Source organism: Pyrgilauda ruficollis, unplaced genomic scaffold (genome assembly GCF_017590135.1).
Source record: "Pyrgilauda ruficollis isolate IOZ18807 unplaced genomic scaffold, ASM1759013v1 scaffold81, whole genome shotgun sequence".
In the NCBI taxonomy this organism is placed as follows: Eukaryota; Metazoa; Chordata; class Aves; order Passeriformes; family Passeridae; genus Pyrgilauda; species Pyrgilauda ruficollis.
This window is the reverse complement of record NW_024530044.1, coordinates 1369301-1390276: the sequence shown is the minus strand read 5'-3', so window position 1 is coordinate 1390276 and position 20976 is coordinate 1369301. Positions and strand designations below refer to the sequence as shown.

General features: G+C 40.2%; 1 protein-coding gene across 1 annotated transcript; it reads right to left on the bottom strand.

Annotated features, from left to right (window-relative positions):
* Positions 1–1344: 1344 nt before the first annotated feature.
* Positions 1345–20500, bottom strand: MFSD6 (major facilitator superfamily domain containing 6). Its single transcript, XM_041487588.1, has 6 exons — positions 18904–20500; positions 13840–13937; positions 8581–8742; positions 7937–8035; positions 5866–6146; positions 1345–3533 (listed from the first exon to the last, which is right to left on the bottom strand). Exons 1-6 carry the CDS (start codon positions 20445–20447, stop codon positions 3351–3353), a joined length of 2367 nt encoding a protein of 788 aa, XP_041343522.1. The 5' UTR covers positions 20448–20500; the 3' UTR covers positions 1345–3350.
* Between the last annotated feature and the right edge of the window lie 476 nt (positions 20501–20976).

The window sequence follows — 20976 nt, the reverse complement described above, 5'->3', positions numbered from 1 at the left end:
AGACTCACCCCTAAGAGAGGCTGGTGCTACCAAATCCACAGATAATCCACACTCAGGAAGTCCAGTTTGGCTTGGGGGGCTCTGGCACTAGCAACAAGCAGTTGTGAAAACAGAGGAAGGTCTCATTATCTTGGCTGGTTTAGGAGAGGAGTGAAAACTCCCCCCTGAACAATGACCACAGACTAAATCAGATTTATTTTACTTTGTGTCATCATCATGAAAACGGAGTACTTAAAATCATTACAGATCAGGCAAAGGATACTCAAAGAGATGTCTTAAATGTTTTTTGCATATTTTGAAGTACAGAGGTTTTTTTCAGTGTACTTCATAGTTAGCCAAGAACTCCCATCCAAGCAATTCGAGGCCAAGTAAGAGAATCAGATTTGTCTGAGCTTAAACAGACAGTTTTTCTGAATGTCCTCTCTGTAGTGAGGTAGTGATGATTACCCTTCCATAATGTGGAGGCATGTAAGTACATAACATGTATTTACGTACAGTAGCCCAGATTATACATCAAGGTAGTATTTTACCTAAGCAATATGTTAAATGGAACAGCCCCCCCACACTTAGTTTAGGTAATTACACATTTTAGAAGAATACCAGGTACACCTTCTTCAACAAGGAAAAAAGTTAAAGCGCAATCAACTCACGCTGTATGTAGTTGTGGGATGCATCGTTTGGCAGGGATGGGTAAATACTATCCAAAGCACAGCAGGAAACTATTAAATGCATGCAAAACAGAATGGCAGCAACAGGAGAAAGATGATGGCTACCTTAATGGGTAGCTAATAGTGACTTTAAAAATCCTCCCAAGCCTGTTCCAACACTGAAAGGTTCCATAAACAAAACCTACCAAAACCAGCTGCTGTCACTGGAACCCTGTTCACTTGCACAGTGCTCCTGTGGTATGTGACAGCCTTACTGAAACACAATTGTTAAGTACTGTTGTTTTGGTTTTCAGCTAGAAAATCTAGGAACAGAATCTAAGCATTAATCCATTGCCCTAACTCTTACCCTTCCCTTTCTCCCTTCACAAAGGATGTTACATTTTTCTCTGTGGTGTTCACAGTGATCCCTGCACTCTTTCACACTGACCACTTTACAATGCACATTGGTTTGTGTCCTTTACAGTCCCTGCACCCCACAGAAGGGAATTGGTGCCTGCAGGCAGATTTTATTATCAAATACCATTTTAACACAGTGCAAGAGTAGTGCCCAGGCTCTTGGTTCAGCATCCTCCAGTGACTTTAGTAAAAAGTCATTATCACTGAATTATTTTCACTTCAGGTTGGTTATGTTCACTGCTGATACTAATATGAACAAATAAAAGGTTCATGTATTAAATATGTTATGGATATTTTATATTTCTTACCACAGTTTTTACAGTTTCACAAATATCAAAATCCAGGTGTACATGTCCATTTTGCAACATAGAATGACTATACAATTCCAAAAAGAGCAGGCATTTCAAATACACAATTCTGAAGTGTAAACACAGTGTACAAGCTCTTCACTTCACAATCCAGGTGCTATGCAGTAGCAGCTGAGGTAACACCATACAGCATGAACTCAACAAATGGTTGGTTAGCCTCAAGATGATTTTTAGCATCCTTCTGTCCTGTCACCTGTTCAGTCTTTAGTTCTCCCCCAAGTTATACAAACATACAATAAATACATTTCTGATTTTAAAGGACACTTAGACAAGTCATGAGGATTTATGTGAGTACAGTACATTTAAGTTCAAGTGCAAAAAAAGTAACTAGTGGCTAGTCATTGATGTTTCTTTTTATTGTCTATGGTGTTGGTCCCAGGCACTGCCAGAACGTGGGTTGTTCTAAAAGCACAGCTAAAGCACAGCTATGGGACACCCCTTCAGTCAAGCTAACAGATGTCAAAGTGGGTAAACCTGTGCACCCCCTTTCCTGCTCAGCTGCTGCCACCTTCCTCTCCCTGACTCTGGGCTCCTGCTGGCCTTGCCTCTGGCTCAGTCCCCCAGACCTTCCCCACAGAAGGCCTCGTACCTCACACACATCTCACTTCCAGGAGGGCAGCTGAGCAGTGCTCCCCAGTCCCATGGGAGCAGAGTGCTCAGGATCTCCCAGGAACAAGCTGCTCATCTAAGAAAACGGGCCAAAACAGTGTCCTGACTAAACCCCCCCGACTCTTCCCTGAGCCCAAGGATTTCCCTCCAGCAGCAATTTTCACTATGCACCAGCACGAGCTGGCTGCAGACAGTATTAAGAATCATAACAAAACATAATCCAAAGTCCTCCAGTGTCTTGACATTGGGCAAAGTAACTTCCTAAACATACTGCAGTTAAGTTACATTTGCTTCCTCCTGAGAATCTCTCACTCTACTTGATTTCTGCATTCACTACTTTGCCCCTATAATCCTAAACATTTAAGATTTTTAGGTGATTCCACCCTACCCCCCCACCTTCCCTAGGCACTTAAAGCTTACTGTTTTCTTAATAAATAACCATAATAACTACACTGCATTAAATAAACCCCTGTATAGATGATGAAATAAAAAACCCAAAAAGATCATTGATCAATCTCAGGCTGTGCAATCTGGATCAAAGATTCTTGTCTCAATATAACATCAAACCTAAAATTACCCAAATGCACACCACCTTATGCCCACCTGCAGGGCTGCAAGCACAGAGGGTAACTTCTTCAGAAGCTTTCCTCCAGCTTTTGTGTTGCACTAAAATGCCTTTTCAAAACCTTTGCTTTGCAGAACTAAACTTCTATCTCAAACAACAGAACATTAGCTTCAAAAACATATTCTTTGAATATGCACGTGGTTTACTTCATCCCTCACCATAATACTAACGTACGCTTTCTTAAGCTACTGTTTCTAAGAAATCTTTCCAGAGACAGTTTCATGACATTGCTAGAATTATTAGATCTGGTATTTTCTGATAGATTATTCAGGGAAATTCTCTTAAAAAGTAATTTAATTTTGATTTGGGAATAAATTTAAAGAAAAAAAAATTATCCAATCAAGTCAGACACACTGTGCCTCAACAAATGAGGAGCGAACTCCCTTTCTTCCACAGATGGCAAAGAAATTTCAGAGTGCTTGACTCAGCTTTAGCAAAGCAGCTGAGAATTCTTCCTACCATTATATCTGGCCACATCACTTCCCTCAAGAATCCGACCTTTTGGCTTCCCTGCTCATGTTGCTCTGTGTAGTCATATGAATATTCTTTATATAGTTAAAAGCTTGCACTGCATCACATTATGATTGTTAAGATGAAGGAAGTCCTACTTTTGAGCTCCTACTCCAGCGTTTCCCAGGTGAGAAGCAGAATTCCATGCACTGGATTTGGTAAGATGAGCGCATCTCAGGGCCCTGCAGCAGCAGGCTGAGCAGCATGATCTGACACCACATGGTTGCCATCTGCTTGGGAATCTGATGGTGCTGTAGGTGTTGGTGCCGAACAATTTCTGGACTGCTCAGAATCTGTTGGATTTTGGGGTTGTCTTGCTGAGCTGGCTGATGAAGCACTGCAATTCTCATTGGTTTTCTAAAAAGAGGGGAAAGGATTACATACAAAAAGTCAACATAAATACTCAGGGCACTGTCCCCACTGGCACCCCCCAGAGGCATTCAGGCACTGCTGGAACGTCACAAAGCACTTGCTTTGAATGCAACATAACAAGTCAAATTTAAAGCAGCAAAGCAAAAGTAGTACATTTAAATCCAGATGACACTAATAGCAAGCAGACAGCAGCTTACCTTCCATATCTTTTCCTAACTGCACTTTCCCAAGAAGCATGCAAAAAACAAACTTGTGTTTCAAGGGGAAAAAAACAATTAACTGAACTTCAAAGTGTTTAGACAAGATAATTCTTTTGACTAAGCAAGTCTATAACTTTTATTTTTTTCCCCTGCACTTCTTCAATACAGCTTTTCTCAGTTGATCCCATCCTCCCCAAGATACTGCTGAGACTTTCTGACTGGCAGAATTTTTGCTGTATTGATGTACAAATCTATCCAGTCCTCTCAAACAAGCCTTATCAGGGAACATAAGAGCACCAGTTACATTCCCAGGGCTGAAACAGCAAATCTCCACACTAACACATTTCATTAGAAGATGATGCACTGCCTATGATTATTTGTTTTGCACTGAAGCATAGAGAATAAGGCTAGTATGTCCCTTTGTTTGAAGGACTATGAGCAAGCAGAAGCAAACTGATCCAAAATCTTAATGAAATAAGAAGGAATCATTTTTGTCACTGATTCTCTGTGCACTGACCCTTCTTCCAAATGATCGATTTTCATTTTAAGGAAGCTATTTAACAAATTTAGTAAGACAGCTTGGTAGCCTTTTCCTAGTTTCAGTATTTTAATATCATCAGCCTAAAATAAATGACTGAGCACAAAACCTGAAATATTCTGAAGCAAGTTTGTCCTCCTGGAGCACTGAAACAGACGAGAAATTCTGGAGAATACACGTGACAAAGAAAATGGTACCATTTTCTTGGTGCACTGAACTTTGGCACATTGTCAAGAAGTACTTTTGTATCAGCACTGGATTTCTACAGGAATAAAAGCATTGTGAAGGGAACATGTGCCATAGAGAACAGGCACAAAAGCCCTTCTGGCACTTCACAGTGCTCAGGGAAGCAGCTGGGTCGTGTCTGGCAGTGCTGGACAAGTCAATCTCAGACACCACACACCTGCAAAACATTATTTTCTTGCCATGTTCATTGCCTGAGTTCTGTGTAACTTCTTGGCTCTGATTTAACAGAGAGCAGCTTACACTAACCTGAGGACATTTGCAATGGGAAACTGAGCAGTTTGCTTGGACACATTACTTTGATGTCAGAGACCTTGTGGTATCTTCAACTCACATTCTTTGACTCTGGAAAGGTCAAAAACAAACAAAAGCCCCAGCCAACCTAAAGCCCACCTCTAACACATTTCCAAGAATAAAGTCAAGTAAGAAAGGCAGGAGGTCACTGACCAGGTGAAATTCCTACACCCAGCTCTGCTGATTCACATTCACATCCCAAATTACCCATTTCTAAACACAGCACTTGTGGAAAAAGCATTTCTGTGTTTACGCCTACTGGGTGCAAGAAGGAACCTCACCCACCCTGAACTTCAGACAGGTAAACACAGGGCTGAGACTGACCCTGCTGTTCCAAACCCTCACTGACAGCACCTCCCTACTTGGCTTAGCAGTGTGCTCCAGCTCCAGTTGGAAAGGCATGGCCAGAGCATTACAAGTTCAAGATCCAAGCCCATCCAACCACTGAGGCTGCTATTGCAAGCTGCTCTGTGGGGAGACTGAACAGAAGGGTAATGGTGCACAGTAAGCACCAGCCACCAGATATTTTTCAGTCCCAGGATGGCTCTTATCTGGTGTAACTCTAGGTAAAAAAGAGATTGACTTAATTTGAAAAGAAGGTTCTGTATCCAATCAGCAGCCATACACATGTCTGACAGCATCATCTTAGCAGAACTAAATAAAAATAATTTTACAGTCTGTTAAGAAGCTGTGTATCTTCGTGTTCAATTATCACCTTGTAAGTTTTACAAAATGCATAACCTGCAGATTCCAACTAATATGAAAAGAAATGTAAACTTAAAGGGAATCCAAATATATCCAAGTCTCTAAAATAGAGTCCCTCCTACCATCTTCAGGAAGATACTACTTGCAAAGTTCTTCCTGCTACATTATACACAGAAAACAATTCTATTTCATGCAGTATTTCATCTACTGTGTCACAAGTCCAGTTTTACTACAAGCTGACAGAAAATACCTACCAGGTACTAACAGATTTACAGAGCTATAAAGGTTTTAAAGCAGCTAAAATTACATAAGAACTTCCTGAACATTAGAAGATTACCTGTAAAGGCTGATTCTCAGGAGTGGGATTGGTTTTGGATAGTTTAACCATCTCTTTTATCTGGTAGACAGCATAAGCTAAGGTGACCCATGGAGAAGAACTGATGCCCCAGGCAGGCTTGTTCACATCCTCTTGCTCTTCCTGGTGTTTAGTTTTCTTTGGAGGGAGTCTGGGCTCAGTCCGAGGCATGATATCTTCCGACTGCTGTTGCACAAGGTCAATAGTTGCTATGGGAACAGGACTGGAAGGCACTGGAATCCTTTCCGCCAGCATTGTCTTTTCTGAAGTTTAAAACAAAATCATCACTGGCAAAGCCAACAAGCTTAAAAAAAGAACAACCCTGAAGCAGACAATGAGCATGAAGTGTTCCTTGCTTTCACACTGTGGTTATCACTGCCCTGAAAGCAGAACACTGGCACGAGCCACCAGGAGCCAGACACAGCACAGTCTGGTTAGGGAAACGTGGTGGTGCCTGATGAGAGCAGCTGCTGTGCCACTGCACGGGGCTGAGGAGCACGAAAAACTCCAGCTGTCCCCAGCAAAGAGTTCCTATGGAGTTATGCAGTTAGTGAGACAAGAATGGAGGATGGTCACACAGTGAAGACACAAAGTATCTGTCAAAGACTTTCAGGTAAAGGAAGAAATCCTCCCAAGAGACCTTTACATCTCAGGTCTTCCAATAAACTGTAATAGTTTTTGTAACTATCTTGAAATGTCATCCATAAAATGACTGCCATGACCCAACCCAATGTGCCTTACAATTTTGAAGAGCCAGAGTATTCATACAAAAATAATGAAACAGATTTTTAGTAAAAGTGGGAAATTTTCAGCAATAGCTCTGTGCTCTCTGTAAAAACATATTCTGTAAACTTTGAAAAAAAATTTCCCAAAGAAAATATTTTACAGATTAAGAACATATTTTCCTTCAAAATTATAAAATTACATTTGGTTTACAAACTCCTAGATAGTACTGGGTATTTTAAGCAAGGGCTGGATGTTCTCAAGGAGTGAAGAAATGAAGAGACTAATTCTGTACACACTTGACCACATGCTTCATTTTACTCATCCAACTGGTCTGCTTGAAAGAAGCCTAATTACTGTAATATTTTAAATTAACATACACACTGTTAAAATGGGTAGTGTGTATTAAATGAAAACCAAAGACAGAAACAAAGAGAACAAGGCCACTATGAACAAACTGGCCTTTTGCAGATTCATGTGTAATTAACTGAATGCTGATGGGAAAGTGAAGCAGCAAATTGCCTTTTCACCTTTCCATTTGTTGCCATTATAATTTGAACACAGGTGAAGAAATTACTAGCAAAATACATATTTGAACACTTCAGTACAGACAGCTTGATAACTAGTTAATTTAATATTCCAGCTAAAGAAAACTAACTTTCATTTCATCCTCAAAACTCATACTGGAAAGTATTTGGGTAAAAAGCAGCTCAAAAATTCATGAATTTTCACAGTCAGCCAGAGTTTTATTGTCCTTTTAAGAATTATATTCATGGTAAACCTCTAACTTTGCTCCAAGTATTTAGTTTCTGGTTAGCCTTTATATTGATGAAGACAGAGATTTAAAAGTTCAAGTTCCACCAGAGGGGAGATATCTCAGGTTTAAAAAAAAAATCTATAAAATTTTTTGTCCTCTGAAACCACCTCTACAATTTCTATCAGGTGGCTTCGACTGGCAGAATATGAGAGCACAAAGTGGGATTGAGGTGACCTTAACAAATTGATGCAACTGAAATGACTCACTACAGCTGTGAAGACTAACCTAAGGATTCTCAGAACTGAGAGGACATACAGGCAGCAAAATCTATCATGCTTTCCTTCTATGGACACTCAAGAACCCAATGCTGCCCTTTTGCAGCAGCAGCAGCATACCACTTCAATTTCTTCATTGCTCAGGACAAAAACTTCCCACTTGAAAATGAACTGTTTTGTCAAAATCAGTTGAGTTAAGACGCCAAACATACAAAAGTAAAGCTGCAGGAGCAGCTACAGAGAGATCTTTTTTTCACTACTTCTAATTCTGTAATGTCTCTATGACATGAACATTTACCTTCTTCTTCATCAGGAACCAACATCCACTGGATCAGTGCAAACAGAAGCAGAATCACTAAACAAGCCATCCCTATTCCTCTGAATGTGGCAGCAGGACCTGTAATGAGATTTTTTTTTCCTAAATTGAGAAGCTACTTACTTAATAAAATAAAATGAGTCAGCATTATGTGCTTCTTGGCTACCTATTGCCAATGTAGACTCTTATTAGCTTGTTTCATTACATTTTCCTCCCCCATCACTTCTTCAACAGGCTTTGTAAAGGATTTTTAAGCAAGTAATTAGATTCTCATTTGTTCGAGAGGCTTTACAGTATCAACCTATTCTCTCACAAAGGATTCATTCATCTTACAGATGAGGTCAGGTATTTGACATAATAATGAAAATATCTAGGTGTAACATATTGAATCAATCTGGAACACTGACAGAAAAAAGCCATGAGCAATTTGGTCTGAATGCAGTGCTGACCTTGCTTTGATCAGGGGCCTGGACTGGAGATCTCAGGGCCCTCCCCAGCCTTAGAAGTTCTATGATCCTGTATACAAAGTGCATAACTCCTTAACATAAAACAATACCTACAGCATAGAGAAGTTTAAAGCTGACAGAATAAATAAAACTAAAATTTTCACTATTACTTTTCCTTACCGAAGTAATTGACCAAAACCCCTCCAACCATGGCTCCACATCCTCTGCCCAGCCCCAGGTGGAGACCTTGCAGTATTCCCTGTGCCGACGTCCTCAGCTCCGGAGGCACGGCCGCGCTCAGGTACGAGATGCAGGCTGCCCAGATAGCTGCGTGTGTGACACCTGCAGAAAGCAGACATTGTCAGGAGCACCAGGGCCACAGGGTGCCAGCACAACATCTGAGCCACTGCACTCACCAGCTGGAGCACACAGAGAGAAAAACAACAAAAACCCTCCAGTGGCAACTATCTGTGAAGTACAAATCAGCTTTTGGTAGTGTGATAGTGGCAAGCAAGCCACAGAGACAGGACAACTCCTTCTGCAGAGCCTGTCAAAAGCTCTTTCTCCCTCTAAGATGACCTCAGTTCTCTTCTGGAGACACAGTCCCTAAGGAGACAAGTCTCTCTGCCAGATTCATTGTGCCTTCATAGTGACCCAGGGCCTTCGGAATACAATCCCAGTTTTATAAGCTGCAGGCAATTAAAGCATTGATGCCTCTCAGCAGTCTCCTTACCACCACAGTGAAGGCAGCACAAAAGTCATAAAATCCAGACAGTATCTGAGATATCCATGCCATTTCATAGGCAAGAATTAATCCCCTCCTGCCCGTCTTACTCTCCACAAAAACCCAGTCCTCAGTGCCACCAACCACGGCCCATGGCAGTCCCAGCCCCCAGCAGAGACCATTCAAGTGTCTGCCCGGCAGATTCGGGGTTGGGATCACTTTTTCCTCCTGCAGGAGAGCTAAAGGACAGCGAGCACATGACCCTCACTGTGGGAGGCTGGCTGCAGGTGCAGCCCTCGCCTTGGAGCACCTGCCTGGGGTGGAGTGGGGAAGAACAGGACAGGAAAAGGCAGGGTTGTGGAGAAGTTAGAAAAACAAAACAGTTTTGTAGTTCATCACACATTAAATAAGCCTGAACTGTTTTGCCACCCTCAGATTGAGTGGGATTTTTTTTCCTTATTTCAGAGGTATTAAAAATAGTCATCACAGTTTACCAATTCTTAAGCTCTACCGCCTCAGTTTTAAACAAATATTGGCACAACTGATGATTCAGTCAACATGTTTCTGTCCTCTACACTTGACTTAGTAATGAACAGTTGGACAATCAATAGTTACTTAGGCATTTGGGCTGAAGACTCCTAAGAGTAAGAAAACACATTTTCATAACATACAGAATAATGTGGATTTTGCTTAGGTGAAATGAGAAATAGCACTATATGAAATTGATATAGTGCAGGTATACACATCTAACATGGCTGTCCAGGTCAAATTCACTCAAAATCAAACCCAAAACTCCTCAAGCTTTGGGTATTACACATATATATGTGCATCTATCTCTCTCTCAAGGTTTTGGTACTAGAACATCACTGTATTGAAAAACAAAAAGCTTGCATTAAAATGAGTCTGCATTACCTTACCATTTATAGTTTAAGGCTTAAAAACTCACAGATTTTCTAGGCAAAAATTTTAAAGAGTTTTAAAACTCACTGAGTCTCTACTTTTTTTAATGCAGATGCATGGATGCATTGCAAATAGCAACCAAGAGCTGTCCCAATAACAAAGCAGAGCTAATTTAAAATAGGTAAAGTGGTTTTGGTTCAGAAAGTACATCAATTAACATAAAACATGAAGTTTTATTGGCTTTTAGGAGCAAGTCAATTCTTAAAGCCAGGAAAATAAAAAACACATCAGAAATTATTTGAACTGAGTTTGCCTGAACACAAAAGGCCATAACTTAACCAACAGGTTCTTGGATGTTTTCATCTTTAGCAGTGAAAGCCCCACTAGAACACAGTGTTCTCAGTTTCTCTGAAAACAAATCCATACCTTTAAATCAGCTCACTACACTTGCCTTTAAAGGCACAGCCTTTTTATTTTAGTATGAGTACATTAATAATGCAATTTTTATCATAATTATTTATACAATAGTAACTATTTGACACAGTTTTTACCACAACTTACATAAGAAGTCTGGTCTGCATTACTGTTACTGCTAACCACAATTCTTTTTAAAAGAAGTTGCTCACTATATATATTGTGACATCATTTGCTAAAACCACTAACCACCATTTCATCATCTGCACAACAGTTCCAACAAGTGCAGCAACCCCAGAGTGATGCTTGCAATTTTAGTGAATTTAGGATAATTCATACATAAACTGTGAACTGAAGGTTTGGGGATCCAAATTTATTTAAAGAGAAATATGTATAATAGTTATTGTCAGCCAAAGGCTAAACTCTTTGCTCTCTAGACATAACTGTGTTGCTGGAACATCAGTAGGAGTCACTTCTTAGAATAGTACTTGTTTTGCAGTTTGCTGAGCAACTGCCAAGTGAAAACAGCTCATTTTCAGGTTAACAAGATAGTTTTGTAATTTAGAAAAAATTCCTGTCATGCAAATAGGTGAGCTAGCATAGCTGTTATGGGAGAACCTGGACCAGTGCCCTGGAACAATAAATTGCAACTAACTAGCATAGCAAAATTTTATCAGCTAAGTGCCAAATGAACAAGATTGCTTGTGTGCAAAATATATAGATATATATGCTTTACAAGGATGTCTTGAAATATTCAGTTATTACAGATTCAGCCTTAGCTCTTATTTTCATACATTGCCTGTGCAAGTCAATACAGCATAGTGGTTGAAAACTTTGGATTGAGAAATGAGTTTAAATCTCCTCATTTACTCCTTGGAGAGTACAATGTCCTCATCCCATCTACAAACAGCAGCTGGAACATAGCAGGGTTCTTATTACAATCAATAGACACAGTCTGCAGAGTCATCTTCCACAAAGGTCTCCATGCCCTTCAGCAACAGCACATGGGGATAATCCTGCTTGTATTGCAGAAACATATTAAACAGAAAAATACATTTTTTACAGAAGTCAACTAAAACTTCTGTTAGCATTAAAACCCCTCTGAGCTGATGGAACTGGAGCTTACACAGAATGTGACAGCTTCCTGGAAAAAAGTTCTGCACAATTAGAGCAAGGACTTCACCGAGGGGTTTCAAAGACCTGTCAACTTGATGGCCCACACGGTGCCCACATGTTGTACACAATCTACTCTTTTCTGGTTTTCAATACAATCCTTACATAGAGAAAACAGCTACAACTCTTGCTTCCCTCTGTCAACAGGCTCACTTAAAAGTAAGAGCTTTCATCTCACCAAATTTCATTAAGGTATCACTTCTTACTGCCACTGACAATACAGCGGTTATGCAGGAGAGAAAGCAGAGCACAAAGAAACAGGACTTGGAACTGCTTCAGAAAAAGAACAACAACTCTACAAAAGATGAAAACTGGTAAGAGCAGGAAGGGAATGAATAAATGGGGGGGGGGGGGGAAGTCAGCAGTACTTCTCAAGAGATAACCTTGATCTCCCATTTGGCAAAACTGAATGAGATGACTGGAATCCCACAAATGCAGGGGCAGTGGTTAGACACACACGGGGCACCCAGGGACCACCAAATGACGTCTGATGCAGGCTGAAAAGGGCACACAGAACACAGAGACCTGGGGCTGGGTGGGGGAGCTGTGCGTGGGTTTGGTTTGGGTTTAGCTCTCTCATTTGCTGACTATAAATAACTGCAAATAGCCAGATTAACCAAGGAGCCCATGATTCAGCAGTGGCTAAATATGGTAACATCTGGCAGATACATTTATGACAAAGTATTATTCTGAAGGTCCTTAATTTTTTCTTCAAATCTCAATTACTCAGGATTTGTGTACTGTATACTTTGCTGTACGTAAAGGCAAACCTATGCATTGTGCAATTCATATTGAAATTTCAGCAGAATAAAAACCACATGCAAAGTACAAGTAACGTCTTTTTCAGCCATGACTTATAGGATACTTCCAGGCACAAACTTATGGCTGTATAGGTGAAACCAAAAGGAGTTTTTCCTGTATTTTGATATGGGATATCTTTAAAACAGGATTACCTAAAAGGCAACATCCAAAGCTTTGTATTCATCATTTGTTTTCTCCAGATGTTTGAGCAGGTGAGAGTAGAACACATACTCATTCTTCAGGTTCTTTCTAACATGTTCCTATATTAACACTTGGTATGAACAATGAAACATCAATTCAATAGTTGTTTGGGGGCTTTTTTAATGAGAAAATTCAGAAGCTTGCTGTTGTGGCAATTATAATATAATAAACTGGTTTTGTTAGCTCAGAACGTTAAGGAGCCAGGACACAAATGGATCTCTCTGTGTGTATGTAGAGATCCACACAGTACTCTCTAAGGGCATTTTGTAACTCAAAGCCTACCTTACAAAGACTTCTGTAAGTATAGTAGAAAAAGTTAATTTAAATTCAAGTTATGCTGCATACAGAAGAATGAAACTTCTAAGTACAATCTGTGGAAAAAATTCTAAATATTATTGTATAAAACCAAAATATAGACTTTAAAAAGATGGTAAAAAATGGTACTCTTCAAATATTGAAGAAATAGAAAGTAAAACAATTCCACTTTTTCATGGTTTTGAGAAGTGATACCTACCACAAAAAAAGGTCACGAAAAAGACACAAAAAAGGTCATAAAAAACTAAGCTAGAACAATGTATACTTTAACATTGCACTGAAGTTCTTACAGACTTCTACAACAGGATTTGAAAACAGGACTCAAGTTACTTGTCAATAGACCACACCTCTGTCCTTGTAAATAAGTTTGTGAAAGGGCATGTCTCTTAAAGAAGTTGTCTTAGCATTCAGAAAGCTATTGAGAGAACTTCTGCTCTAGCTATTACAACAAAAATTCTATCATCAAAAAGTACTGATGGAACTGGAAAACTGAAATATGTTAACAGAGACGGAATGACCCAGACTATGTTTGGAGATTTTTTGCGGCATCCTTTCAAGGACTGCAACCTCTGGCATTTAATGACGTTCACATTTATCACCAAGCAGGATTTGCAGTAGGTGTGTACCCTTGTAGCTCATGCTTCTGTCTCTTTGTTTATTTAAAGGGTGTGTTGGTCTCACACAGTTCTGTTTGAATAAGCAGAGAACTGTGCACAATCAAATGCACACCCACCCTTTTAACGTCAAATATTTCCCAGGATAAACAGCAATGGTTTATGTGTTTTATGAAACTTCATCTTCTGGGGTATTTGTGGTATTACAATAGAGAAATACCACATTTTTTACTTAATCACAGCTCACTTGAAAACAAGATAAATGGAAGCACCTGATCTTGTGCTGGAAGGCCTTACCTTGAAGCACTTCCATCGGAAGAACCGTCCAGGCATTTTCCAGGTACGAGATGTAGATATATCGTGCTGTGTTACAGGCAAGGCCAATATAAAGCACTCTAAAGGAAACAAAGAAAGGAGAAGTCAGGATAGGCTGCACTTTCCCTTTCTGGTATGTTATAATACAGCTTACCAATTTAGAAGTTATTTGCATGCATACGGTTTGCCAGTCTAAAGCATTTGCTCAACAGAAAATATATTCTTCAAGTCCTACACCCAAACATAAACTCTCCTCCTGCCCATTCAACGCATTCAAAATCCTAATAGAAAAAAAATAAATCAAAGAGACAGCAAACCCATCGAGCTTTTAACTGAGCTCTGTAGTTCTATGCCACACTCTAAACGGGATTGTGTTTCAGAGAATTTCTGAGTGCATTCAACATCCTTTCCAAACAACCTGCTTTTCTAATCATCCAGAGATTCATTCTGCCATTTCAATGAAAGCCTGGAGCAGGTTTGTATTAAAGGAATTAATTTTAACCCAATTAATATAAGTTTATAGTCCCAGTATCTGCAAACTGCTCAGAACTACTCTAAAACACATCCCACAGAAGCAATATGGTTTATAACAACATGCCTCAGGATAAAACTTAGCCATCCTGTTGAAAAGCAGCAGATGTTGCATCTCAGAATTTAGAGAAAAAAATCCAACAAAACCTCTTTAAACAGCTTTTAAACAATGAAATACAAAGCCTATTTGTGAAGTGCATTTCCCATTGCACATTTAACCTGATGACTCTTCCCTTCCAGTTCTTAGATTTAGCATAGCTTCCCTCTGGGGTGCTCATTCATCCAGCTATCTTCCTCTTATTTTTAGATGGATCTTGGGAAACAAAGACTTAATTGAAAACATGTTTACAGCTTGAAAAGGGTGCTGTTGCAACCTTTAAAGATTTTTTTTCAGGGACGAGGATAATTTGTTGTCCCAATAGGGCTTGTTGTTTGAACCCTGGTTTGGCATAAGTGAAATAAATGCAATTGATAATTAAAGTGAAGCACTGACCTTGTGAAAGGGCTCTATTCTTTGTGCTGCTTTTTCAGTTAGTTTTTCTACAAATGCACACCAAGAATTAATTAAATGGTACAGAACCACTGGAAAATCTAGAGTGAGACACCATCACAAAAACACAGCATCTTGTCAACATCTGAGGTCTCCAAATACACATGTCGACAGTGAAAAATCCAGTACCAGAGTTTTTATCATGTCAGTGATATCAAAAAAGGCCTGTGCATTTCACAACAACATGAATTTACTTTCAACAAGTAGGGCAAGCTGGCAGGAAGTCATCCCCCCTCAGTCATACATCAAACCAAGCTGTGTTGCTTCCAGATACATGTGAGGTCCATGAATAGCTGGTTTAAGCTGCCTTTAGGCAACAAAAACCCAAGCATTCAAGGAAGAAAACATGGGAAGCCATGAAAAAGTTCACTGTTATACAATAATGAGAACAAACTTGTTCTTTGTGCTGTGAATCATAAATTTCATCTCATCCTTTAATTAATGCCTTCTGTTCCAAACAAATAACTTGATTCCTTTCATAGCCACAACTTAATGTAGCTCTTATGTACAACCACATTTCTGAAATGTATCAGGACACATCAGCCTCAAAAGGTAAGCCAACTCACAAGGTCTCCAGGCTCTTGTCTTCATTGCCCTACTGGAAAGGCCCAGGGTGATGCATACTCTCAGGAATACAAAGGAATGGCCTCACCCTATACACTTGTTTTTCCTCAGCAGCAGTACAGATGCACCTCTCTGTTTAGGATGAGTTCTAGACAGCTTAATTTCATTTTTGTCTAGCAAAAACTTTGTCTGTTCACCAAGAACTGGCTTCCTATTTCAGCTGTTCCCTAGCACAGCCAGATCAGAGATGTGACCTCCTGCTGCTTCAGAGCTCTTCCATCATCACTAACCACACACCTACCTGTGTTTTTCCAATATGTTACATTGGCAGAAAGATTAGGATTCAGAGTTTAAGAGCAGCAATTTAGTCAGGTTCTACCTCTAAATTTGTTAGAATATATGTACAGAGTTTTAGGTAAATTACAGTTTATGAAGATTTCTATAAATATGGTTTTGGAGGGGTATGCCGCACAAAAACTTTTGTATATTTACAGAGTTTTTTCAAAAATGCATTTATAATAATCACTTAGGCTCCTTATCATACCTAAATGGAAAATGTAAACAGATGTTCCTTATGAACCGTATACGCAGCACCCACAGAGACACCATACTCACTTCACAGGTTAAACATTTAAAGCACTGAATCTATATTTGTGACAAGAAGTCTAAGCTGTTTACAGCCATGACTACCAGTCTCTGCTTCCCATAAAAGCTCACAAGCTGGAACTGTGGTCAGACAAACACATTCTAGCTTAACCTCAAGTAGGAAGTTATTTTCAGAGCTTGACATCATCTTCTTAAGTGACTGGCAGTTTTGAGTGCTTCTACACCAGGTGGGGTCTAAATATTTCATAACCAGTTTTGTACTTTTTTTTTTTTGTCATAGTATCATAGGATGGTTTGGGTTGGAAGGGACCTTAAAGATCATCTAATTCCAACTCCTCTGCCACAGGCAGGGACACCATTCATTAGGCCAGGTTGTTCAAAGCCCCATCCAGCCTGGTCTTAAACACTTCCAGGGATGGGGCAACCACAGCTTCTCTTGGCAACCTGTGCCAGGGCCTCACCTCTTCACAGTAAAGAACCTCTTCCTAATATCCTCTCAAAGAAACACTAGAGGCACACATGCACTGCACAAGTATATGAATAGTAGAGCTAATGAAGTCAGAAATTGGGCATTTTAATCAGCAGATATTTAATATGGTCAACTCTTGGACAATAATTTGAACATTAGTTCTAAAACCTTATGAAAGCATAAGAGGTTTCAAAATGTTGTAAGGGTTTTATATGCCACCACATATAATGGTTTTAAGACTTGAAAAGGGAAACTGAGTCTGGTAAGGTGTAAAGCCTATTTCCTTGCAGATCTACAAAGGACATTCAATAGCATGTTTTCCTGCTACCGTGACAATGCATGCAATTCTGGTACTTATCCTGTCTTCAAACAGCACAGAAAGAAAGACTGAATGGTAAGTATTCAAATACTGCAGAAAGAATGTCTACCTAGAAGTCAAACAACCCATAAGAAAGGATTTAAAAAAAATAGATAAAATATCAACACCAAATGCTTCTGGCTAAGGATATGGAGCTGGAGGCTATTGGAATTTTATTCCTAATAGGAAAATTATTATCTGCATTAGAAGGCAGCAGACAAGACATATACAGAACTTGCAAAGAAGATGAACTATGAACTCCTATCTGTATTTGTTTGGGGGAAAAAAAAAAAAAAGCTTGCTTCCTCTCAAACACACAAAGTTCAGAAAGTACAAGGCAGCAGGCAACCAGGAGGAGTCATCTCAAACTGTGATGACTAAACACAAGCATTAGATAACACTAAAATATGACTAATGTGCATTTCCCAGGTGTAGGTATGCAGAATGATGTTTCATAGCAAACAGGGACTAGTGTTTAAACAATTCAATCTTGATCCAATCTTGGCTTCACAGGCTTAGCAGTGCCAAAAAAAAAAATAAAAAAGGGAGCTAATTCCATATATCGTCCTTCTTTTCACTGGCCAATGCCCCCATCCCTTCTATTTCATCTTATTCACAATCCTACCACTCCTTTGGTTTTCATTCTTTAGTTGAAGTCTAAGCCTGAATTCTGTACTATAATATACATTGAAAGAGCATACCCAAGCTATCTTTAGCTATGAAGACTGTGATCTGTTCTCACCACTCCTCCATCATCTTATCCTTCCTCCAGGCTTTGCATGCAAGGTGTCATTTTCTCTTACTAATTACTGTCAAATTCAGAGATTAAGACTAACTCTATGTAAAGAGATCCTCCATAGTTTCAAGTAAGAAAAAACTCTATCTTTTAAGTAATCTCTCAAATTACTGTGTTAAACATCTCAAACATTTTTAGTAGAGGCCAAATGAATAACAATATTCATCCCAATAAAAGCAAAACAAAGAACAAAATACACAAAAAGAACAGCGCAAACAGCTTAAAAATACATCTCAATGACTATGATTATAAACTGGGCATTTGGAAAGGATATGATGCTAACAACACACAGCTCTGAACTTAGATGCACAGAATAATTCAGTAAATATAAAAAACCACCTTTGCAGCTTCATTAACTCAGGTTTTCCCCATCTTTCCTCTCCTGTGCTTTTTTTAAAGAGTAGTAGAGGGATTTAGAATATGTGGTTATTAAGTCAATTTAATGAATTTACTGGAAACCAATGTTCACTAATGTGCTGGAAGCAGTCGCTTTCACTTACACAGGGCAAAAACAACAGGACAAGCCCTGCAGCCATCTCACTTCACAGCTGACACACACTGCTGCAACTGAAGGAGGAGAGCAAGCCCTGAACTAGTAAGTGACACTGCCAGGCTGCAACCTCATTCTGCCAACACCCAGAGTCTGATTACGAGGCCATGTACACAGGAGGTGCTCACCTCGTTTCCTCAGCTCAGCTTCTCTCCTCTCAGCCTGCAGCTGACACCTTTCCAGGCTACTGTGGGGGCAAAGAACTGCCCTGCAAGGGGAACTAGGCTAAAGCAGGGGGTTTGCACAATGCTGCTACTCACAGGAAAAAAACTGAAAAACTGATGGTATTTTTATGTCAAAACAGTCAACCCTTGAGTGGGTGGCAATTTGTAAAGATCTCAGAGTGATGCATCAGGGAATAAGGATATCTTCTGGAACCATCTGCAAAAGGTTATGGTGCCAGGCAGAAAGCACAACTAACATGCAACTCAGATGCAAAACAAGAATTTCAGAGCATTTCAACTCTTAAAATACCAAAAAAAATCCATCATGTGAGCCACACAGCTGAGCAGGAATAAAAAAAAATAAAAAAAATTAGCTTGAGTTTCACTTTGTAGCACAAGGGCTGAGCCTGACAGTCACCATTTTTTGTACAGCTCTTTAATGATTGCTGCCATCTTACCTGATGTGACCAACCAATTCAATGAGTTTGTGGCTGAAGAAGTAGGCAGTCAGCTCAGACACGTGACTGAGCACAGAACAAACTCCAAAGAGAGTGGTGGTGCCATTCAGGTCTTCCAAGTGCCAGTACAGAAAGGTGAACACAAAGCCATATCCAAACCCCATGAACCAGGCTACAAAGAGCACGGAGCCATACTGGATACTGCACAGCAGTTTAATTAGGTCCCAAAAACTGAAAGACTGCGACTGGCTCGTACTGGTAGGAGTGTTATCTGAAGATTCATTGGAGGCGTTTCTGTCCACCTGTGAGATCTCCACCTCTTTTCTCTTATTTTCATCTTGCTTGAAGTGCGTGTAATGAAATCGAAACTGGGTGGCCACAATTAGCGCCATTGTCATGAGGACACCAAAAACAATGAAAACGATCCTGTAGTTCTTGTACTCTGGAGCTTTACATCCTTGACCTTCAATAGCAACCTCTGTGTGGGTATAGTCAATGCCAATTCCCACGGAGAGCATGGCCAGCCCCCAGCCCAAAGACCCCCACATACGCTGCAATCCATAGCGGTCCCTGTGTTTGCCGAGGTACTGCAGAGTTATGGTGTCCACAATGGTAACAGAGGAAGCACTGAAAAATTCTCCTATTATGACAACCAGCAGAATGAGTAGAAAGATGGCCTCTACTTCTTGTTGATCATAAACGAGCACAACTTGGTCAGAAGGCATCGGCTTAGTGCTGATGGAAGCTGGGGTGGTGCTCAGAGTTGTGTTCCCTAGTGAGGCTGGGCTAGTGGTGGTGCTTTGCAAAATCAAATGGGTACTGTTTTCCAAGGTAAAATCCTCACCATTGCTCTGTGTAGATATCAGGAATGTTATTTCGGGATTAGGTGTCCCTGTTGTTTCCAAAGTGACTGAAGTGGAAGTGACCAGGTCTCTCCTCCCACGAACTTTCGGGGATACAGCACTCACTGTGGTCAGTGGAGAAGACACCGAGGTGTTTTGCAGAATTGTTGTTAAAAGGCTGCTTGCGTTGGTGGGATGTGCAGGGGGAAGGCCCTTTGGTACACATCTTAAGGTGGCTGGTCTCACAAATCCAATGCCCAAGTTGAACAAAACCCAGCATAAAAGCGAAAACAGGAGGACAATCTTGCCTTTCTTGAAGCGATCTGCCACCACTCCCCAGAAGGGAGCACTGCAAAACTCAATGAAGTACCTGATGCCCACCAGAAGTCCGCTCTGGCTGGGTGTCATACCCAGCTGCTTGTAGTACACGGGCAGCAAGGGGTAGAGAGAGCCATACGCAGAATAGAAGAAAAAATAAAAGACCTTTGAGATCAGAAGATCGTTGTTTATTTTGACACAGTGCTTTTCTAACCAATCCAGCTCTTCATCTGGGGCAGTGGTTGTCTCTGTCGAAGGGGATTCATTATTGGGTGGCAAGTCTTGATCCTTGGAAATGCCATTGAAAGGATCAGCAAGCACATACTTTCTCTTTTGTTCTTCTTCGTCGTCGGTTAGAATGGCCACCTTATCATCAGCTGCCATGGTTTACCACAAGCATCCAGTATCTGGTGGACTCTCAGGGAACTAGGGCTACCCTGTGAACAAATAAAACATAAGGTGGTTAAGGCACCACAGGGGAGCAGACCTGCAATGCCAGCCATCAAGGACAAAGACAGCTTCTTTCTTGTAAGTAATATTCCTGAGGAATAAATGCAGTATTCAAGGTGGAAAAGCCATTTGTCTAGAATAGTGGTACATGGTAACATCAATAAAAATGTGTTTTATAACCAGTTCTGTGAAGTTCTCCCAACATCAGCTTTTACATGGTGCAATAAAACATCTTTCATGTTTAGGAGAGAGAATAATTTCTATATTCAGAGTTAGTGTGGCAATTAAGTGCTAGCATTTGCAAGTCTCTTCTTTCAAGTTGGCTTTTCTCCCCCAAGGCTAACTGCTTTATTTCCAGTATTCCCTCCTATGCCAAAGGACAGTCATGACTTTGTAATTAAGCAATGCAGCCACATATATCCAGGTTATTTTAATCATCAAAACATATTATCCAAAGCCTCAT

Coding starts and splice junctions, on each gene's coding strand:
- MFSD6 (XM_041487588.1), bottom strand. CDS start 20,447: ATGGCAGCTGATGATAAGGTGGCCATTCTAACCGACGACGAAGAAGAA. Junction 6,147..7,936: donor GGTTCCTGATGAAGAAGAAG/GTAAATGTTCAT, acceptor TTTAAACTTCAG/AAAAGACAATGCTGGCGGAA. Junction 3,534..5,865: donor CTGAGAATCAGCCTTTACAG/GTAATCTTCTAA, acceptor CCCTCTTTTTAG/AAAACCAATGAGAATTGCAG.